Raw genomic sequence first — 21,849 nt, 5'->3', positions numbered from 1 at the left:
GTCATGGCTTTAGAAGCTTCTGATAGGCTAATTGACATAATTTGAGTCAATTGGAGGTGTACCTGTGGATGTATTTCAAGACCTACCTTCAAACTCAGTGCCTCTTTGCTTGACACCATGGGAAAATCAAAAGAAATCAGCCAAGACCTCAGAAATAAATTGTAGACCTCCAAAAGTCTGGTTCATCCTTGGGACCAATTTCCAAACACCTGAAGGTACCACGTTCATCTGTACAAACAATAGTACGCAAGTATAAACACCATGGGACCACGCAGCCGTCATACCGCTTAGGAAGGAGACGCGTTCTGTCTCCTAGAGATGAACGTACTTTGGTGCGAAAAGTGCAAATCAATCCCAGGACAACAGCAAAGGACCTTGTGAAAATGCTGGAGGAAACTGGTACAAAAGTATCTATATCCACAGTAAAATGACTGGTGCACTTCACAAAATAGATGGCATCATGAGGAAGTAAAATTATGCGGATATATTGAAGCAACATCTCAAGTCATCAGTTAAAGCTTGGTCACAAATGGGTCTTCCAATTGGATAATGACCCCAAGCATACTTCCAAAGTTGTGTCAAAATTGCTTAAGGACAACAAAGTCGGGGTATTGAAGTGTTCATCACAAAGCCAACCCCTCAATCCCATAGAAAATTTGTGGGCAGAACTGAAAAAGTGCTTGCGAGTAAGGAGGCCTACAAACCTGACTCAGTTACACCAGCTCTTTCTGGAGCAATGGGCCAAAATTCACCCAACTTATTGTGGGAAGCTTGTGGAAGGCTACCCAAACTGTTTGACCCAAGTTAAACAGTTTAAAGGCAATGCTACCAAATACTAATTGAGTGTATGTACACTTCTTACCCACTGGGAATGTGATGGAAGAAATACAAGCTGAAATAAATCATTCTCTCTTCTATTATTCTGACATTTCACATTCTTAAAATAAAGTGGTGATCCTAACTCACCTAAGACAGGGAAGTTTTACTCAGATTAAATATCAGGAATTGTGAAATTCTGAGTTTTAATGTACTTAGCTAAGGTGTATGTAATCTTCTGACTTCAACTGTACATGCTATAAAGTAAGAAGGCACCCACTAAGACAAATAAGCTTCATTAATATCTGCTAACGTAGGCCCCTGCAGGATAGGCTCCTACAGTGGTTGTGCTATCTTTGGACCCCTTGAGTCAACAAACATTGCTCTCCACGGTGGCCAAGAGACACAGATACCCTGTATGAGTTTACAGAAGCCTGCTTGCTGGATAAGCACAACAACCCCTACTCACTACCAATAAATCAATGGGACATATGGGGGAGGGAGATCCATTTCGGTCCTTGGGACAGCTTTAATTGAGTGTAAATGGTAATGCGAGAAATGGAGTGGTCATGTCAGAGACACCCAGCACACGCTGTAATATTCCCTTGGAAAGTTCTGTTTCTCTGCTCTGCTGCTTGTTGTTTAAACATACTCTCACGAAGAGCAAAAATTGTCTTGACATTATGGCTGAATCAGATGTATTAATGCTTAGGATCATTTTTCACTCGGGACAGCAGTGCAGCCTAAGATAATATTTAAAATGTTCTAAGTAAAGATAACATCATTTGAAAGCACAAAGCAAGCTCTTGCTATAGTCGAAGCATGGCTATTCGAACATATTTATTCAGATATTGACATTTGATCATTTGTTCCTTCAATAATTCGTTATCTACTGCACACTAAGGTTATGCAAGAGACAACTCACTGCAAGCTACATGTCGTTAATTACCTGCCTTCAAGACATAAAATATCAGAAATATGACAGTTGATAGGACCCTGCAGATTGCACCACTGGGTCTCCCACTTGTTTACTATGCTAACACAGTTGAAGGTTCCACTTTTGGACCCAAAGTTTACATCCTTATTTATTCATGTTACTCTTTATTAGACGGTACAGCTCGAGGTAGAATGGTACTATATTATGGCTGCAATTTGCTGCTGCTTACATTTCTTGCTCTGCCGGGTCTATTGCTCGGGGGCGTGGTATTCCATTGTCCGAGTTGTGCTGCGGAGCGCCAAGCTGCATGTCTTAAGCTTGCTACAACCTGCACTGAGATAGTCAGGGAGCCCGGCTGTGGCTGCTGCCCAGTGTGTTCCCGGTTAGAAGGCGAATTATGCGGCATCAACACACCGCGGTGTTCCACAGGGCTGCATTGTTATCCCACTGCAGATTCAGAATTGCCCTTGGACCAGCTGGTTCAGGGGTCAGGACGATGCTCACACAAAGTAGACCCGGTACCCAACCTCACTCAAGAGCATCAGGACAAGAGTGGTAAGTAACCAGACTGTCGCTAAGAGAAGGTTATCATTATTGTAGGGTTACAAGTATTCTGTGTTATACATGTCTTTAATCGGCCACAAAGGAGTTCACAATATTGAAGTGCATGATATCTGCTGAATGTCATAGGCTGGTATCCTGGAGATCTATTGCTTCTCTATATGTTTCCATTAAAAATCAATACCCCAAGTAGTCCCCTTATTAGGTGTAAATGGCAAAACATGTATTTAGAAATAACAAGAATTTGTTCAATGGATCATCATTGATTTCTGGGAATGAATGTTGACATCCGAGGTGTGTTTGGACTAACAGGTAGATCCAAATGCTATTCATCTATTTTTGTCAAACTGCTAACCATGTTTGTCTGATCCTATTTCTCTGTTTTTTTAAACAAAGTAAGTGCATGACAATTTTCCCCCTTTTTTTTATGCCCAAAGCACAGGTCAAAGATTAATGCTGCCGGCAGTAACTTAGTGCCATCTCACATACAGCATCCCCTTCACATGAGATTTCCATTTCATGAGCCAGTCAAGTGTAAAAGAGGCACTATCAGGTGCCAGGTGTCTTGTACGCTTGGAGCTCTCTAAATTATCTTTAATTAGGTAGCATGTCATATTCCTACACATAGCTCCCCCCTCCCCCCTTCATCCATCTCCCTCCCTCCATCATGTGTTAGTTTGATAACTGTTGCTGTTATTGGCATGACAGCACATCTTTCAGCAATGGGAAATGCTGTACGAACTCATGTGCTTTCGTACCAAAATAAACGCACAAAACTTCAGAGTACATACAGTACACTCAGGATGAACTCATCATTTTCAAGGGATTCTGTGCTTGGGTGGATGTTTGAAGATTTGTCCTCATCTGACTGAGCACACAATGCATAGGCTGGAACTGCATTCAGTCTCTCAAAAACAGTGGGTTCTGACAAAAAGATTCCCAGATTTGGAAGAGCAAATAGTGACTGTCTTTGCATGTTGATTGCAAACAACTACATGTTTGCCTCTTTATTGTCTCGTACTTTCTCTCTTTCTCCTCCTTCTCTATGCATTGTCTGTGAACTGGGATTGCCCTTGTAGCCCCGCAGGTAATGGTGTGCTCACACCCCTACAGGTTGTTAATTACACACACACACACACACACACACACACACACACACACACACACACACACACACACACACACACACACACACACACACACACACACACACACACACACACACACACACACACACACACACACACACAGTTAACCCTCGCAAGGCTGCAGGCCCAGACGGCATCCCCAGCCGCGCCCTCAGAGCATGCGCAGACCAGCTGGCCGGTGTGTTTACGGACATATTCAATCAATCCCTATACCAGTCTGCTGTTCCCACAAGCTTCAAGAGGACCACCATTGTTCCTGTTCCCAAGAAAGCTAAGGTAACTGAGCTAAACGACTACCGCCCTGTAGCACTCACTTCCGTCATCATGAAGTGCTTTGAGAGACGAGTCAAGGACCATATCACCTCCACCCTACCTGACACCCTAGACCCACTCCAATTTGCTTACCGCCCAAATAGGTCCACAGACGATGCAATCTCAACCACACTGCACACTGCCCTAACCCATCTGGACAAGAGGAATACCTATGTGAGAATGCTGTTCATCGACTACAGCTCGGCATTCAGCACCATAGTACCCTCCAAGCTCGTCATCAAGCTCGAGACCCTGGGTCTCGACCCCGCCCTGTGCAACTGAGTACTGGACTTCCTGACGGGCCGCCCCCAGGTGGTGAGGGTAGGCAACAACATCTCCTCCCCGCTGATCCTCAACACTGGGGCCCCACAAGGGTGCGTTCTGAGCCCTCTCCTGTACTCCCTGTTCACCCACGACTGCGTGGCCACGCACGCCTCCAACTCAATCAAGTTTGCGGACGACACAACAGTCGTAGGCTTGATTACCAACAACGACGAGACGGCCTACAGGGAGGAGGTGAGGGCCCTCGGAGTGTGGTGTCAGGAAAATAACCTCACACTCAACGTCAACAAAACTAAGGAGATGATTGTGGACTTCAGGAAACAGCAGAGGGAACACCTCCCTATCCACATCGATGGAACAGTAGTGGAGAGGGTAGCAAGTTTTAAGTTCCTCGGCATACACATCACAGACAAACTGAATTGGTCCACTCACACAGACAGCATCGTGAAGAAGGCACAGCAGCGCCTCTTCAACCTCAGGAGGCTGAAGAAATTTGGCTTGTCACCGCCTGGTACGGCAACTGCTCCGCTCTCAACCGTAAGGCTCTCCAGAGGGTAGTGAGGTCTGCACAACGCATCACCGGGGGCAAACTACCTGCCCTCCAGGACACCTACACCACCCGATGTTACAGGAAGGCCATAAAGATCATCAAGGACAACAACCACCCGAGCCACTGCCTGTTCACCCCGCTATCATCCAGAAGGTGAGGTCAGTACAGGTGCATCACAGCTGGGACCGAGAGACTGAAAAACAGCTTCTATCTCAAGGCCATCAGACTGTTAAACAGCCACCACTAACATTGAGTGGCTGCTGCCAACACACTGACACTGACACAACTCCAGCCACTTTAATAATGGGAATTGATGGGAAATGATGTAAATATATCACTAGCCACTTTAAACAATGCTACCTTATATAATGTTACTTACCCTACATTATTCATCTCATATGCATACGTATATACTGTACTCTATATCATCGACTGCATCCTTGTGTAATACATGTATCACTAAGCCACTTTAACTATGCCACTTTGTTTACATACTCATCTCATATGTATATACTGTACTCGATACCATCTACTGTATCTTGCCTATGCTGCTCTGTACCATCACTCATTCATATATCCTTATGTACATATTCTTTATCCTCTTACACTGTGTATAAGACCGTCTGCTAAATGACTTAAATGTTAAATGTAGTTTTGGAATTGTTAGTTAGATTACTTGTTGGTTATTAATGCATTGTCGGAACTAGAAGCACAAGCATTTCGCTACACTCGCATTAACATCTGCTAACCATGTGTATGTGACAAATAAAATTTGATTTGATTTTTTTTTTAAAGAGAGAGACTTAATTTGACCCATTTCCCATAGCAGGAAAATCATGTAAATTATTGTGTGGATTCTAATTAAATCAGACATTATACAGTGGAAATGACAAACTTTAGAAGCCTTTTTAAACCCCAAAACACTAAAGGTTTACATTTCTAGCTGTGCAGGACATTTCCTATAACAATAGGGTGATCACATTAAGATCTAACACCTGTAAGGATAGAGAGGGTGCACTCTGGGTGGCAACTGCATGTTAGTACCTTTATTGAACCCCATTAACATGAGATTGAACCTGTTCCGAAAGGAAAAGTTACGTGCCTGGAGAACTCTGAGAATTCTGAACCTTTTCGAGGTCAAAACGGGATGGAGACGAGTTGAAAATGTCAATTTCCAAACGAATCAAATATGTTATGAAGGCAGAGCTCTTAATAGCAGCTGTACACTGTAGCAACTTGTTAGCATTAGTTAGCCAAGTTATGCACATCATAATGTTGTTCACCAGACTTTCTTTCTCCCAATGCTCAGAATGTCTGGTAGACCAAAGCTTCAAACACAGCCTTCATTGGCCCAGTGGCATGTTCTGGAAAAAGTCCAAATGAAAATAGAAAGTCAGGGAGAAAGTCCAAATGCATATCCATTAACAGTGTGGGGAAGCAACTCTGAAAATATAGTTTTCCAAGCTACCAATTTTTTATCTGGTCACATTAGATTTTGGTTAAAAAGTTGCTTTTTTTATCATCATGATTTATTTGAACATTAATGTGCAATTGACCAAAAGTAAACCAACTTTCTGAATAGGAAACAAAGGCAGGGGAATGCCCCTGTCTGTGTGTGTCAGGGCTAAACCAACATACAGGGAAGGTCTTGGAAACCCTCCAAGGTAGTCGATCATCCCCGTCAGTGGGCCGCTTGCGCCAATAAATACAGTATAATGTAATAATGTCATTTTTTTATCAAGGCTATATAATTGATTTAAAAAAACAGATGGACCCCAAAGCTGTTCATTTGTTAAGTTGATTATTTATCACATGCTTGCTGCACACATATAGACTATAGATAATCTGTTGGGCAGAGACAGCATGCAGCTCTCAAACAACTGGTTGTTGCATGGAGGAAAGCAGTAGGAAAGATGTTCCAAGTTGTGATATCTACCAGTAAATGCTAAGGTGAGAATAGGTATGCAAACCAGGTATTACTGGTGATGTATAATGAATACTGATGATGCACAATTTAGTCCTGCAAAGCTACAGGACTGTTTTGCTCGTACAGACTGGAATGTTCCGGGACTCTTCTGATGGCATTGAGGAGTACACCACAGCAGTCAAACCAGCACTCCAACCTGGAAGCCTTTAAGAAATCCCGCTATGCCCCCAGAGGAACCATCAAACAGACAAAGTGTCAATACAGGACTAAGACTAAATCATACTACACCATCTCTGACTCTCGTGGCAGCTGCCCAGCGACATGAACCTACCAGACAAGCTAAATTACCGTTCCGGACGACTGTGTGATCAAGCTCTCCCTAGCCGATGTGAGTAAGACCTTTAAACAGGTCAACATTCACAAGGCTGCAGGGCCAGACGGTTTACCAGGACGTGTACTCCGAGCATGCGCTGACCAACTGGCAAGTATCTTTACTGACATTTTCAACCTGTCCCTGACTCCCTGAGTCTGTCCTTCTGTAGCTCAGTTGGTAGAGCATGGCGCTTGTAATGCCAGGGTAGGGGGTTCGATCCCCAGGACCACCCATACGTAGAATGTATGCACACATGACTGTAAGTCGCTTTGGATAAAAGCGTCTGCTAAATGGCATATATTATTATTATTATATTATTATTATACCAACATGTTTCAAGCAGACCACCATAGTCCCTGTGCCGAAATTAACACTAAGGTAACCTGCCAAAATGATTACCGACCTGTAGCACTCACGTCTGTAGCCATGAAGTGCTTTGAAAGGCTGGTCATGGCTCACATCAACACCATTATCCCAGAAACCCTAGACCCACTCCAATTTGCATACCGCCCCAACAGATCCACATATGAGGCAATCTCTATTGTACTCAACACTGTCCTTACCTACTTGGACAAAAGGAACACATATGTGAGAATGCTATTCATTGACTACAGCCCAGCGTTCAACACCATAGTGCCCTCAGAGTTCATCACTAAGCTAAGGACCCTGGGACTAAACACCTCCCTCTGCAACTGGATCATGGACTTCCTGATCAAATAGATCAAATAATGACAAATACTTAGAGGAGCTGAACCAAAAACAAAACTACTTCTCTGGTTAAAAATGTTCCATGTGGAATTGATAGTAGTCGCAAACATCAATTGTAGTCCCAAAATTGACAACAACAAAAAGTGTCAAGTTTAATCATTTATAATGTCAGTATTTTCCAAAATAGAGTTTTGTGAGATTTATGGGAAAGGATGTAAATGTTTTTTCATGTTGGGTTTAGATTTCAGTCCTGCCCACATTCCCACTAACGTGGGACCACTGCCTGTTAGCACCCAAATCATCTGAGCACAGCTGCACACAAGTTGTAGCAGCAGAATCAACCTATAACACACCCATTCCTTTACAGACAGTAGAACTACCCAATGAGACAACGAACAAGACATAGCTTCAATACATCATCGCCAATGTTATGTTGAAAGAACAAGAAATGTTCATTATCAAAGGCTTGTTTTTTCCCCCAACTCAAACATCCACACATTTCGTGAGTCAACATTAGCATCACAAACACAACTGTCATTCCTTTAGACAATTTCGTAGATAGCACGGTGGTGCAGGATGTTTGGGGCTTGGGATAACTCAACTACGGTAAGTGAAGAGGAACAAACAACAATAACTGCCATATATTGATCATAACACATACACATACACAACAAACCACACCCTCAAGATTCAAATCTAGTTTTTTTTAGGAGAAAAACCCAGGTGAAATCAGTTCAGACCCCTGTCAGTGTTTATATGCGCAATTAGCCTGGGGACGATGTTAGGCACATCATTACAATTCCATGATGATGATTTTGGGACTCTTTGTATCTCTACTTGTGAGTTGTTGCTAGCTTTTTAGCATAAGTTAGACACATTGCAATTGACACAAAATCTATGGAGGTTGATTGATATGACACTTTTGACTGTGATTCCTTTTGGAATAAGTGCTAAGTCACAAGACTAGACCTCATGTCCTTTGGGAGCAGAGAACTTGAGCTGGATGAAGAGGCAAACCATCATATTTTTGGGCTCCCTGCTTCGACAAAACCGACACAATAATTTGACTGTTTGCCAACTGAACTTGTTTGAAAAGGTTTAGCCGCAAGTGGAAGGAACCATCACAAGGTACGGCCATTATCTTGGCAGAAGAAAAAAGGTGTGATTTGCAACCTATTTACCACATTTTGAGCACAGTTATACTGTAAATCACAACCAATGTCCAAAAGAATGATACCGTTTTAATTGACATTGTAAATACTGTATATCACTAATTCAGACAGCTGTGAAAGCATGTTCAGTAGCATTCTCAAAGCCAAGGTTCACATAACTTTCTAACATGCAGTTGCTATGCTTCCAAGATGGGATCAACACTAGTGTTTCAAAGTAAAACTAACAAGCTGACGGTTGTTGGCTGAAACTTGTATAATTTTCAGAAATTTGGAATTTCAATAGCTACTGCCACAAAGCATTCAATCTGTCCAGAACTCTGAACGCTATACTCTCTACTGCTGTGGACATTTTAACCAGAGTGGACAGTAAGCCATTCCATACATTTTGAGGAGAAGCATACTAAGTAAAGTAATAAAAAATGGTATATAAATACACACAAGATTAGATTTGAATACCCCCTCTCTCATTCTCTCATCCTCTCTCGCTCTCTTTCTCTCAATTCAATGTAAGGGCTCTATTGGCATGTTAAACATATGTTAACATTGCCAAAGCAGGTGAACTAGATAATAAACTAAAGTGAAAAAATCTCTCTCTCTCTCTCTCTCTCTCTCTCTCTCTCTCTCTGAATACTGTTTGAATGCCTTTGTCAAGTCAATGGGTTGCTCTCCCTCCTGGGAGTGGTTTACTGTCTTAGAGCTGCATTCCTCTGTTTGTGTCTCCCTAATTACAGATAAGAGTTAGTGGAGTGACACACACACACACACACACACACACACACACACACACACACACACACACACACACACACACACACACACACACACACACACACACACACACACACACACACACACACACACACACACACACACACACACACACACACACACACACACACAGAGACACACACAGAGACACATGCACAAACACACACACGCTCACACAGTGCCCCCAGGAGGTAGTTCACCTCCACTGAGAAGGCAGGCAGAAAGTCCTTACTCAGCAAGACAACCAGGCTAAAAGTGCTTCCATACTATTCCATGCTCGCTTCGCATGATAGGGAGTAATGTTCTGATCCGTAGTCAACAATTTTGCACCAGTGTTCTCTATAAGAATAGCAAAATTCAGCTAAATTATAAACAGCGTTTCAGGTTTTCAAAACTGAGTGGTTAGGAAATGAGTGTAACTATATCAGAATGTAGACGTTTTGTAACTCTGAGCCCTCCTGAAAAATACCCCATATCCATTGTTGGGCCAATTCAGCCTGATTTTAGTGAACCGAGCAATGCTACAAAAGGGTAGTGTGAAAGACAGTAACTGGGAGCAGCTTCTGTTGTAATACAGATAACGCTTTGCCAATGATGATAAAACTTCAGGTGGACCAAACAAAGATTAACAGTTGGGTACAACTTTATCCACCACCATAATTGTTTTATTTTTTATAATTATATATATTTTTACAGATAGAAGAGAAACAGTGTAAAAGACAGGTGGGACCTGGATTCGATCTCTCTCAGCTAGAGGCTCATATACAGTGCCTTCATAAGGTTTGCATACCTCTTGACTTAGTCCACATTTTGTTTTGTTACAGACTGAATTCAAAATTGATCAAATGTATGCTTTTTTTCTCACCCATCTACTCTCAGTGCCACATAATGACAAAGTGAAAACAAATGTTTAGAAATTATTTTGTGAATTTTGTGAAAATGAAATACAGAAATGTCTAATTTACATACAGTGGGGCAAAAAAGTATTTAGTCAGCCACCAATTGTGCAATTTCTCCCACTTAAAAAGATGAGAGAGGCCTGTAAGTATCCAAAGAGTTGCATCCAAAGAACATAATACCTACTGTGAAGCATGGGGGTGGAAACATCATGCTTTGGGGCTGTTTTTCTGCAAAGGGACCAGGATGACTGATCCGTGTAAAGGAAAGAATGAATGGGGCCATGTATCGTGAGATTTTGAGTGAAAACCTCCTTCCATCAGCAAGGGCATTGAAGATGAAACGTGGTTGGGTCTTTCAGCAAGACAATGACCCCAAACACACCGCCCAGGCAATGAAGGAGTGGCTTCGTAAGAAGCATTTCAAGGTCCTGGAGTGGCCTAGCCAGTCTCCAGATCTCAACCCCATAAAAAATCTTTGGAGGGAGTTGAAAGTCCGTGTTGCCCAGCAACAGCCCTAAAACATCACTGCTCTAGAGGAGATCTGCATGGAGGAATGGGCCAAAATACCAGCAACAGTGTGTGAAAACCTTGTGAAGACTTACAGAAAACGTTTGACCTCTGTCATTGCCAACAAAGGGTATATAACAAAGTATTGAGATAAACTTTTGTTATTGACTAAATACTTATGTTCAATCATAATTTGCAAATAAATTCATAAAAAATCCTACAATGTGATTTTCTGGATTTTTTTTCTCATTTTGTCTGTCATAGTTGAAATGTACCTATGATGAAAATTACAGGCCTCTCTCATCTTTTTAAGTGGGAGAACTTGCACAATTGGTGGCTGGCTAAATACTTTTTTGCCCCACTGTACATGTTTCAAACAGACCACCTGCCTAAATGATTACCACCCCGTAGCACTCACGTTGGTAACCATGAAGTGCTTTGAAAGGCTGGTCATGGCTCACATCAACACCATCATGCTGGAAACCCTAGACCCACTCCAATTCTCAATTGCACTCCACACTGCCCTTTCCTACCTGGATAAAAGGAACCCCTATGTGAGAATGCTGTTCATTGACTAGAGCTCAGCGTTTACCACCATAGTACCCACAAAGTGCATCACTAAGCTAAGGACCCTGGGACTAAACACCTCCCTCTGCAACTGGATCCTGGACTTCCTGACGGGCCTCCCCAGGTGGTAATGGTAGGCAACAACACATCTGCCACACTGATACTCAACACTGGGGCCCCTTAGGGGTGCGTGCTTACTCCCCTCCTGTACTCCCTGTTCTCCCATGACTGTGTGGTCAAGCACGACTCCAACACCATCATTAATTTTGCTGATGACGGTTGCAGGCTTGATCACTGACAATGAGGAGACAGCCTATAGGGAGGAGGTCAGAGACCTGGCAGTATGGTGCTAGGACAACAACTTCTCCCTCAGTGTGAGCAAAACAAAGTGATCGTGGGCAATAGGAAAAGGAAGACTGAACAGGCCCCTATTCAAATTGACGGGGCTGAAGTGGAGCATGTCGAGAGTTTCAAGTCCCACCAACAAACGAACATGGTCCAAACACACCAAGATAGTTGTGAAGAAAGCACGGCAACACCTTTTCCCTCTCAGGAGACTGAAAAGATTTGTAATGAGTCCCACAGATCCTCAAATAGTTCTACAGCTGCACTATCAAGAGCATCCTGACCGGTTGCATCACCGTCTGGTATGGAAACTGCTCTGCATCTGACCGTAAAGTGTTACAGATGGTAGTGTGTACAGCCCAGTACATCACTGGGGCCAAACTTCCTGACATCCAGGACCTATATAGTAGGCGGTGTCAGAGGAAAGCCCAAAAAATGGTCAATGACTCCAGTCACCCAAGTCATAGACTGTTCTCTCTGCTACCGCACCGCAAGCAGTACCGGAGATCCAAGTCTACCCCCAAGCCATAAGACTCCTGAACATCTAATCAAATTGCTACCCAGACTATTTGCATTGCTCCCCCTTTTTACACTGCTGCTACTCACTGTTATTATCTATGCATAGTCACTTTAATAACTCTACCTACATGTACATATTACCTAAATTACCTCGACTAACCGGTGCCCCTTCACATTGCCTCTGTACTGGTACCCCCTGTATATAGCCTCGCTATTGTTATCTTACTAATGCTCTTTAATTATTTGAAACTTTTATGTCTTATTATTTTTGTAAATGTTTTTTAAATTTATTTTAAAAATAAATAGTGCATTGTTGTTTAGGGCTTGTAAGTAAGCATTTCACTGTAAGGTCTGTTGTATTCGGCGCATGTGACAAATACAATTTGATTTGAACTCCAGTGTATATTTGGCTTTGTGTTTTAGGCTAATGTTTCTGCTGAAATGTGCATTTGTCTCCCATTGTCTGTTGGAAAGCAGACTGAAGGATTTTGCCTGCGCTTAGCTCTATTCCGTGTATTTTTATAAACTCCCTAGTCCTTGCCGATGACAAACATACCCATAGCATGATACAGCCACGACCGTGCTTGAAATATGAAGAATGGTACTCGGTTATGAGTGAAGTTGGATGTGCCCCAAAAATAACACTTTGTATTCAGGACATAAAGTTAATTTCTTTGCCAATTTTTTTGCAGTTTTACAAAAGTGTGTTATTGCAAACATCTATCCTCAGTTTTCTCCTATCACAGCCATGTTTTAAAGTCACCATTGGTTTAATGGTGAAATCCCTGAGCAGTTCCTTCCTCTCTAGCAACTGAGTTAGGAAGGACACCTGTATCCTTGTCATGCCTGAGTGTATTGATACACCATCCAAGGAATAATTAATAACTTCACAATGCTCTAAGGGATATTCAATGTCTGCTTTTTATTTTTTACCCATCTACCAATAGGAGCCCTCCTTTGCGAGGCATTGGCAAACTTCCCTGGTTTTGTGGTTTAATCTGTGTTTCAAATTCACTGCTCGACTGAGGGACAGATTATTTTAAAATGTTTTATTGAACCTTTATTTAACTAAGCAAGTCAGTTAAGAACAAATTCTTATTTACAGTGACGGCCTACCCAGCCGCACCAATGTGTCGGAGGAAACACTGTACAACTGCCGACCGTGTCAGTGTGCACTGTGCCCAGCCCACCACAGGAGTTGCTAGAACGCGATGGGACAAGGACACCCCAGCCGGCCAAACCCTCCCCTAACGCAGACGACTCTGGGCCAATTGTGCGTCGCCTCATAGGTCTCCCGGTCGGAGCCGGCATCGACACAGCCCGGGATTGAACGGATATGTATATGCGGGGTACAGAGATAAGGTAGTCGTTCTAAACTATATTATTGCAAGAAGAGTCCATGCAACCTATTATGTGACTTGTTAAAGCATAGTTTTACCCCGGAACTTATTAAGGCTTGCCATAACAAAGGCAATGAAAATTATTTTCGACTCAAGATATTTCAGTTTTTAATTTCAAAATAATTTGTATAGATGTTTTTTTTTTTAAATCCACTTTGCCATGATGGGGTATTATGTGTAGGCCAGTGGTAAAAACATATATAAATGTAATCCATTTTAAATTCAGGCTGTAACACAATTTTCTGTGGAAAAAGACAAGGGGTGTGAATACTTTCTGAAGGCACCGTATGTGCTGAGGGCTTTGATTTTAACAACACAACTAATCTTAGGCACCATCTCTCATCATGATTTACAACCTGTAGTACATACAAACTGTCAGCAATAAGATTATAGTCCCGACCACTTCTGAGACTCACTGCCCAGCAGGAGAAGTGACATCAGTGTGAGACACATACTGTACCAGCAGGATGGTGCCTTGAGGAAGCCAATGTGAATCTTTCTCTTCCAAAGATAACACATTGTTTACAGAAACCTGTCATTAGAAACATAGTGCTTTGAAAGCTCATTTGGGATTAATTAAAGGAGAGCAAACAACTGTGTGTGTATCTATGGGTGTGGGTGTATGTGTTCTGTCAACCCTGAGAGTCTATAAAGGGAATCATTTTGTCTTTGAGTTTCCGGTGCATTTAAACTTTTTATGTGCAGATATCCTTGTTTGTATTCGGGGCATGTACACTCTTAGAATAAAAGGTTCCAAAATGGTTCTGTGGCTGTCCCAATAGGAGAACTATTTTTGGTTCCATGTAGAACCCTCTTTGAAAACAGTTCTACAAGGAACCCAAAAGGGTTCTAATTGGAACCAAAAGGTGTTCTTCATAGGGTTCTTCTATGGGGACAGCCGAAGAACCCTTTTTGGTTCTAGATACAGTATCACTTTTTTTCTAAGAGTGCACTAAGTCTTTGTGTGTGTGTGTGTGTGTGTGTGTGTGTGTGTGTGTGTGTGTGTGTGTGTGTGTGTGTGTGTGTGTGTGTGTGTGTGTGTGTGTGTGTGTGTGTGTGTGTGTGTGTGTGTGTGTGTGTGTGTGTGTGTGTGCGTGCATGCATGCAGGATCTATAGAGGAGCTGCAGGGCACTGAGGGCCCCCTCAGAAGAAGCCGACCAAAGATGCCAGCCCTTGGATGTGGTCCAAACAGAAGACTTTGAGGCAGGCCCAGAACGAGCTCAAGACCAAGATGAAGGACAACACCCGCCCTGAGGAACCTAGGACCCAGCGGGCCACTTAGGTCAGGACAAACCATTCCAAAAATAAATAAAAATCCATCTTTGTTCACATCCGCTTTCCGAGAGATACAGTTCAGACACCTGATGAGCAATTAGTATTATGACACTACATAGCTTAGAATGGCTAAACTTAGGGCCTCCTGAGTTGTGCAGCGGTCTAAGGCACTGCTTCGCAGTGCTTGAGGCATCACTACAGAACCGGGTTTGATACCGGACTTTGTCGCAGCGGGAGACCTATAAGGCGACGCACAATTGGCCCAGCATCATCTGGGTTAGGGGAGGGTTTGGCCGACCGAGATGTCCTTGTCCCATCGCGCTCTAGCGACTGTGGCGTGCCGGGAGCATGAACGCTAACACGGTCGCCAGTTGTACAGTGTTTCCTCCGAAACATTGGTTCGGCCGGGTTAAGCGAGCAGTGTGTCAAGAAGCAGTGTGGCTTGGCAGGGCCGTGTTTCGGAGAATGCATGGCTCTTGACCTTCGCCTCTCCCGAGTCCGTATGGGAGTTGCAGCGATGGGTCAGGACTGTAACTAACAATTGGATATCATGAAATTGGAGAGAAAAACATGGATTTGGGTAGGGTCAACTGATCCTAGAGCCCCCCTAACCTTTCTAAACACGCTGTTGTGTAAATTGATCACAGTTCTGAAAGTGGTATCTGTAAATCCACTATATGAAATTGATTGAATACTGGCCTTAATGAACCTGGTTGGTATTTGGTACGGCAGTACCCTCTTCCGTACACACACAAAGACACAGCTACTTTGTATGTCAATAAAATCTTTATATATTTATATGTGTTGACAGATTGTAATTTATTTACATAGACCACTGAAGGCCAGTATTCTTATACATTTATTTTAATACTGCAATTGGTAACTGTTTACAAAATACTATCAAATATTGGCAGTATTTTCACCGTCAATCAGTAGAAATATTAGAGCTAAGTTGAATTGTGTTAAATTTGCACACTGCCAACAAACAGCACTCATTCAACAGTGTTTATGTGCTTCATTCAAGATCACGTGGCTTACAAGGACAACCTTGTTATTAGTTGACTAACACAACCCTAGTTAGCCCTAAATTAATTTCCCAAACAACCCATTGTCGTCCGGTTCATGTGAACTTTGTTTAAAGCAAAAATATGTGGCATGCTAATAAGCGTGGCCCCCGGGGCCCACAGAGAAGAGCCATAAGTGTTCCGACCTAGGAAACAATCATATACATGCCCAGATCTTCTCCCTCATTTAACTCTATGTATTGCCACAAAACACAAAATAAGCGAGGGAAACACAATTGAAGAGACCATTAGAGACAACAATGGATATACTAATGCAGTAAATGGGGGTAGGCAAAATGGGGGAGTCAGTTCTGGGGGTTGGTAAGTTGTGGGTTGTGGAGGGACAACTAAAATGACTATTCGAAAATGTTCCAGCCTGGGGTTTGGTGAAATGGAGTGTTAAAGATGGGTTTCCTGTTAACATGAGTGTTTGGAGTTTGAGGTAGATATAGTGAGATCATTATTTACTCCATCTAGAAATGAGAAGTCTTGCTAAGTTAAAAGCTCCTCCTTCCCTCAATAGAATGTGTGGGAACTTAGCATCCATATGTTATTGTAAGGTCCAGATAAGCACCCTGGAGGGTCATGCCCCCCTCTTGTCCCAGACCAAACCATTGGAGGACACACTGATCCACTTTGATGGCTGTCATACACTACTGTATAGTATAAATAGGCCGGCAAAACACAGCCCTCAGCTCTGTCACACTGTGCACCTGTCATACATTTCAATCACTTATTTAAGGGAAAGGAAAGGGGGGGGGGGGTACCTAGTCAGTTGTACAACTGAATGCCGTCTGAATGCCTTCTGAATGCCTTCCGCATTTAACCCAACCCCTTAAGGCAGGTGCGGGGGGCTGCCTTAATCGATATCCACATCTTTGACGCCCGGGAAACAGTGGGTTAACAGCCTTGCTCAGGGGCAGAACAACATATTTTTTACCTTGTCAGCTCGGGGACTCGATCCAGCAGCCATTCAGTTACTAGCTCAACACTATGTACGGGATGGTGCTGAGTTGAAGGTGTATTAGTTCAACAGTCAGCATTTTGTCTGTGCTTTTCAGAGCCTTTGTCAACAGGAGATGGCCAAGGTGCTGGAGGAGATCTCCAAGATGACAACAGGGAACCGCTGGAGGATCTGTACGAGCTCAACTTCCCCAATTGTGACAGAAGGGGCCAATACAATCTCAAACAGGTGAGCCTCTAATCATTGATAAGGTCAATGCAATATACTGCAGCCTCACAGCATATTGGTCAGTGTTGATTTTTCAGTGTAACATTTCTAAAAGAACCAAAGTGTTGATGTTAATAACCAGTGTTGACTGTGAGATTGTGATCGTGCCTGTTTTACTCTGTGGAGAGTAAAACATTTCTATCAAAACCATGGCCATCATTATCATTATCCCCAGCATGGTGTACTGCAGCTCTATTTTTGCATGTACATTGATTGATACATTCACCATGCTACACAAAGATAAATAACTGACTACTATCAGTTAGGTAGATTTATTGCACCCATTACTGAAATGGTTGTTCTAGTTTAGGTAGTCCCCTTTATCAGTATTCCCAACCCTGAGTGTCATTAAGGAATGCAGGTTTTGGTTGAATAAAAATGCCAACTGTTGGTTGTCATAACTCTGTCTGGATTCCAATAGGAATTACATATCACTTCGCAAGTCAGCATAATGCGACTTGCAGGCCTGATGTGTATGCTGAGTCAGTAGTGAACTTGAAAGAATTCCCTGTTTTAGTTCAGTTAGGATCACCACTTTATTTTAAGAATGTGGAATGTCAGAATAATAGTAGAGAGAATGATTTATTTCAGCTTTTATTTCTTTCGTCAGGATATTGTTGCCAATTGCTTAGGTTTGCCCTTTTCAAACTATCATCACCTGGTGGAGTGGAGCTGTGTTTTTTATTGCAGCTCACTTGCTGTTGTTAGCTATCTCTTTGAAAATGACTTGCATTAAACTTGTTGCGTTTAAACTTTGGATCACCGCTTAATTTGTGTGCTGAACATAAAAAAATATGTTTGCAATGCGAAAGGAAGAGTTGTACATTTCGATTGGGAGATCCTATGCCTAATGGTTGTGTTTTTGTGTTGTTATGATTGGGACCTACTGTACTGGCTTATTATGTCTGAGTGAATAGGCTGATTATCCTTTAACGCCATGCTGTGTGTGAGTGCTGTCTTTCTATTGGCCCCAGCTATGTGTTTTACAAAAAGTGCACTCACCTGCATCACAAGCCTGTCACACACAACCTTTGATGTGTCACTGTTGTCACTTTTGGTGATAGCGTGATAGTGATGGCGTTAGTCTACCATAGGTTGTGTAAGCAGTGTTGTTGCTGGTAGCATTATCTCTGTGTGAGTGGCAACCCGAAGCTTGGCTCAGCCTCAGGCCTGTTTGATTCAGCTGGGCGCATTCAATTATGCTACTTTCTGCTATTTTTCTTCATATTTGAGTTTGGTACAATGTGTTGGAAGATTTATTTTTCTCCAGTAGTGATGGTTCTCCACTGCGCAAACATGTCTATAATAGACATAAAGACTGTTACAACTTCTCACGGTCTTCCTTTACTAATAGTGAGTGTTCAACCTTCAAACAATTTCCCTACTCTTCCAATCCAATGCATCGAGGAAATTCTGACGATCACGACACAGATTGAGGATTTTCTTTAATGAATGGACAGTAATGTTATGAGTAAAGTAGAAAGCCCAGTTTTAATAAGCAATATTATATGAAAGGGATACCTCTGGGTTTTGGCAATAAGGCACTTTATCTACTTCCCCAGAGTCAGATGAACTTGTGGATACCCTTTTTTTTGTCTCTGTGCCCAGTATGAAGGAAGTTATAGTTAGTTTCGCTAGCCAATTCTAACTAGAGTTAGCAAAATGACTGGAAGTCTATGGGTATCTGCTAGCATGCTAGTAGATACCCATAGACTTCCAGTCATTGTGCTAACGCTAGTTAGCATTGGCTCTCGAAACTACCTCTAACTTCTTTCATACTGGACATCCCAAAGTATCCCTTTAATGATTCATGATATAGCCTGGTGAAGTGATTTTATGCACAAGCTGATAATTATGAATGTTTTACTCTGCAAGTCTTGGAAAGAAATTATGAGTTCTCACTGTCCGAAACAGAGTCCAGGCCAAGTAAAAATGTATATGACACAGAGACAAGATCAAGACATTCAATATGTGGTCTTTAGACCGGACTCGGGTACTACAACACTGATATTTAGGCTTGGAATGACATGTGGCCCATTGTTTACCTTATCATCAATGACATGTGGCCCATTGTTTACCTTATCATCAATGACATGTGGCCCATTGTTTACCTTGTTACCTGGCAACAACAAGGGTGTTTCAAAGAGCTGTCAGTCAAGGCGAGCTCACGATTATAAGCTCCCTGCCCACTCAGCCTGTTCGTTCAGCCTCCCTGATAGTTACAGATAAGAGAAAAGGTATAATTTCTTGAATTCTGAGCATTTAAATAGCATAAAAATATTATGGGTGATGTTTTGGTAATTTAAAGGCTATTTTTACTTGGGAAATAAGATGACTGTGCAGGACCATTAACTCAACTCATACTCTTAAAAAGGGTAGTATAATCTGCACGCACACACACTGTACACAAGCACACACACACGCACAAACACACATTTATTTTCAAGAATGCCTTGAAAGGCAGAGTCAGTGGGTAGAGGCCCAGCAGGAAAGTATGCCCCCTTTATCCACCACCATCCTTCACACACACTCTCACCCGCCCCATGCCTGAGAATGGGGCGATTTTTGTCAACATGGGGGCGACAGCGTCTGTATCCAGAGTTACAAGGTAATAAAACTGTTTTCAGGCAGACCTTGGGAAGATTTCCACACTAAGTCGAAACAATGTTTCCCAATGAGGCTTTTCCCAGTTTCCTCTGCAAGCTTGTCTTTGCTGCTGGAAGGACCCACTTATTTTTAGAACGTGGTCAAAACAATGATATGACATATCTGCATCCTGAAAATGCTTCATCTAGGCATCTGTGTGAGGTAAAATGAGGACAGGGGAGAAAGAGAGTGAGAGAGAGAGAGAGATAGAGAGAGAGAGAAGCAAATGAGGGCATTGTTTTGATGACAAAACTCTTTGGTTCCCAGGGCTCAAAAGACACTGCACCTCCAACAACACTTAATCGTTCCTCTCGCAATTATTGTAACTGTCACTTTTTGTTCTTTCTCATTGAAGGAAAAAATGGAAAGTGTGTTTTTTCTTCTTTCTCCTCCCCTAAGGCCCCGTGGTCCTTTCTTGCGTGGCCTAAGAAGTGTCCAGTTAAATCAGTTCAATTATAACCTCATTCTCGGGATAGGGGGGAAGGGTCTCAACGGGGGGTCCGAGGCCAGCTCGCATGCTGGAGGGGACAGAGGGGGGATGGGAGGATGGGGAGGTGGGAATGTCCCGAGGATGGGCTGTTATTGCGGGCGGGAGCCCTACCCATCCACCTCATCTCAGCCAATCCAAATTCAAACGCCCTCTTGTTATGCCGCCTACGCCCCCAACAAACGCCCCATCTCTGACTGTATCCAGTGCCTCATTAAACCCCCACCTCTCCCCCCTCACCCCCTACCCTTCTCTCTCATTTCCCCCTCCTGTGTTCCAGTGCCACATGTCCACCCACGGTCAGCGGGGCGAGTGCTGGTGCGTTAACCCCTTCACGGGTGTCCAGATCACCCAGTCCACGAAGGTGCGGGGGGGACCCCAAATGCAGCCAGTATGTGGAGGAGCAGGAGATGGCGACTGGGACACTTCCCACTGTTGTCCTCCATATGGCATAGCAGAGCTTCACCCACATCCAGATATCCCCGACGGTGGAAAGGTCCAACTTGACTGACAGCTGATATTGTTGTCATGTGCATGGGTTTCTTTCCTATGCAGCCTACATGTTTTTGTTTAAGTGTGTGTATAGGGGGGGGTGTTGTCTTTATATGTTTATGTGTGTGTATAGGGGGGCTTTTTGTCTTTATATGTTTATGTGTGCGTGAGAGGGAGAGATAACGAGTACTTCTCTTGTCTTAGGACAGGTCTCCCGTGTGGAAAAGATTTGCGCAAATCAAGATGTTTGATAAAAGGGGTGTGAGTGCAAGGCAAGGATATTATCCATGCTACAATTCAAAGCAGGTTTCATGAATATGCTTTTACTGTGTGGGCATACGCACTGTGCGCGCGTGTGTACCTGCCTGCTTGATTGCTCGTGTGTGTGCATGCGTGTGTCTGCATATGTGTGTGTGTGTGTGTGTGTGTTTGACTGGCTGTGTCCCCTGCTATTCATAGGGCTGCGAGTAGCATGGGTGCTGCGAGTAGCATGGATGCCGGAGCTAACACTATGCTAATCACGGGGCTGTCACTGCATCTGGTTCAATTGGTGTATCAGGCGGCATATAACCTCCCATTTATGCAGCTGCTTGCCTTCCATGCCACGTTCCATATCTATTTATTCAACCTTTCTCTCATCACACTAGTCAATATGTGTGGTGGACTAACAAAGCCTCACATTAAGCCCTTGACATATAGAAGATCCGTACCAAACTAACGAACCATGGGTGACACTTCATTTTGGTGTCTACATACAATGCACACTAATCTGTTGTTAGTGCATCATTCCAATGATGATGATGTACTTACATGCTAATACTAGTTTGAATGGTTGGAAACACTTTACCTTAATAACCTATAC

At 43.0% G+C, this 21,849-nt stretch overlaps 1 protein-coding gene across 1 annotated transcript; it reads left to right on the top strand.

Annotated features, from left to right (window-relative positions):
- Positions 1-1,944: 1,944 nt before the first annotated feature.
- LOC118386490 (insulin-like growth factor-binding protein 2-B) lies at positions 1,945-20,950 on the top strand. Its single transcript, XM_035774215.2, is given in 7 exon segments — positions 1,945-2,308; positions 14,900-14,932; positions 14,935-15,074; positions 17,193-17,238; positions 17,241-17,323; positions 20,776-20,865; positions 20,867-20,950. Coding segments are annotated over 7 exon segments (840 nt in total).
- Positions 20,951-21,849: the final 899 nt, after the last annotated feature.

This window comes from Oncorhynchus keta, chromosome 7 (assembly GCF_023373465.1).
Source record: "Oncorhynchus keta strain PuntledgeMale-10-30-2019 chromosome 7, Oket_V2, whole genome shotgun sequence".
NCBI lineage: Eukaryota > Metazoa > Chordata > Actinopteri > Salmoniformes > Salmonidae > Oncorhynchus > Oncorhynchus keta.
This window is presented reverse-complemented; position numbering and strand designations above follow the sequence as displayed.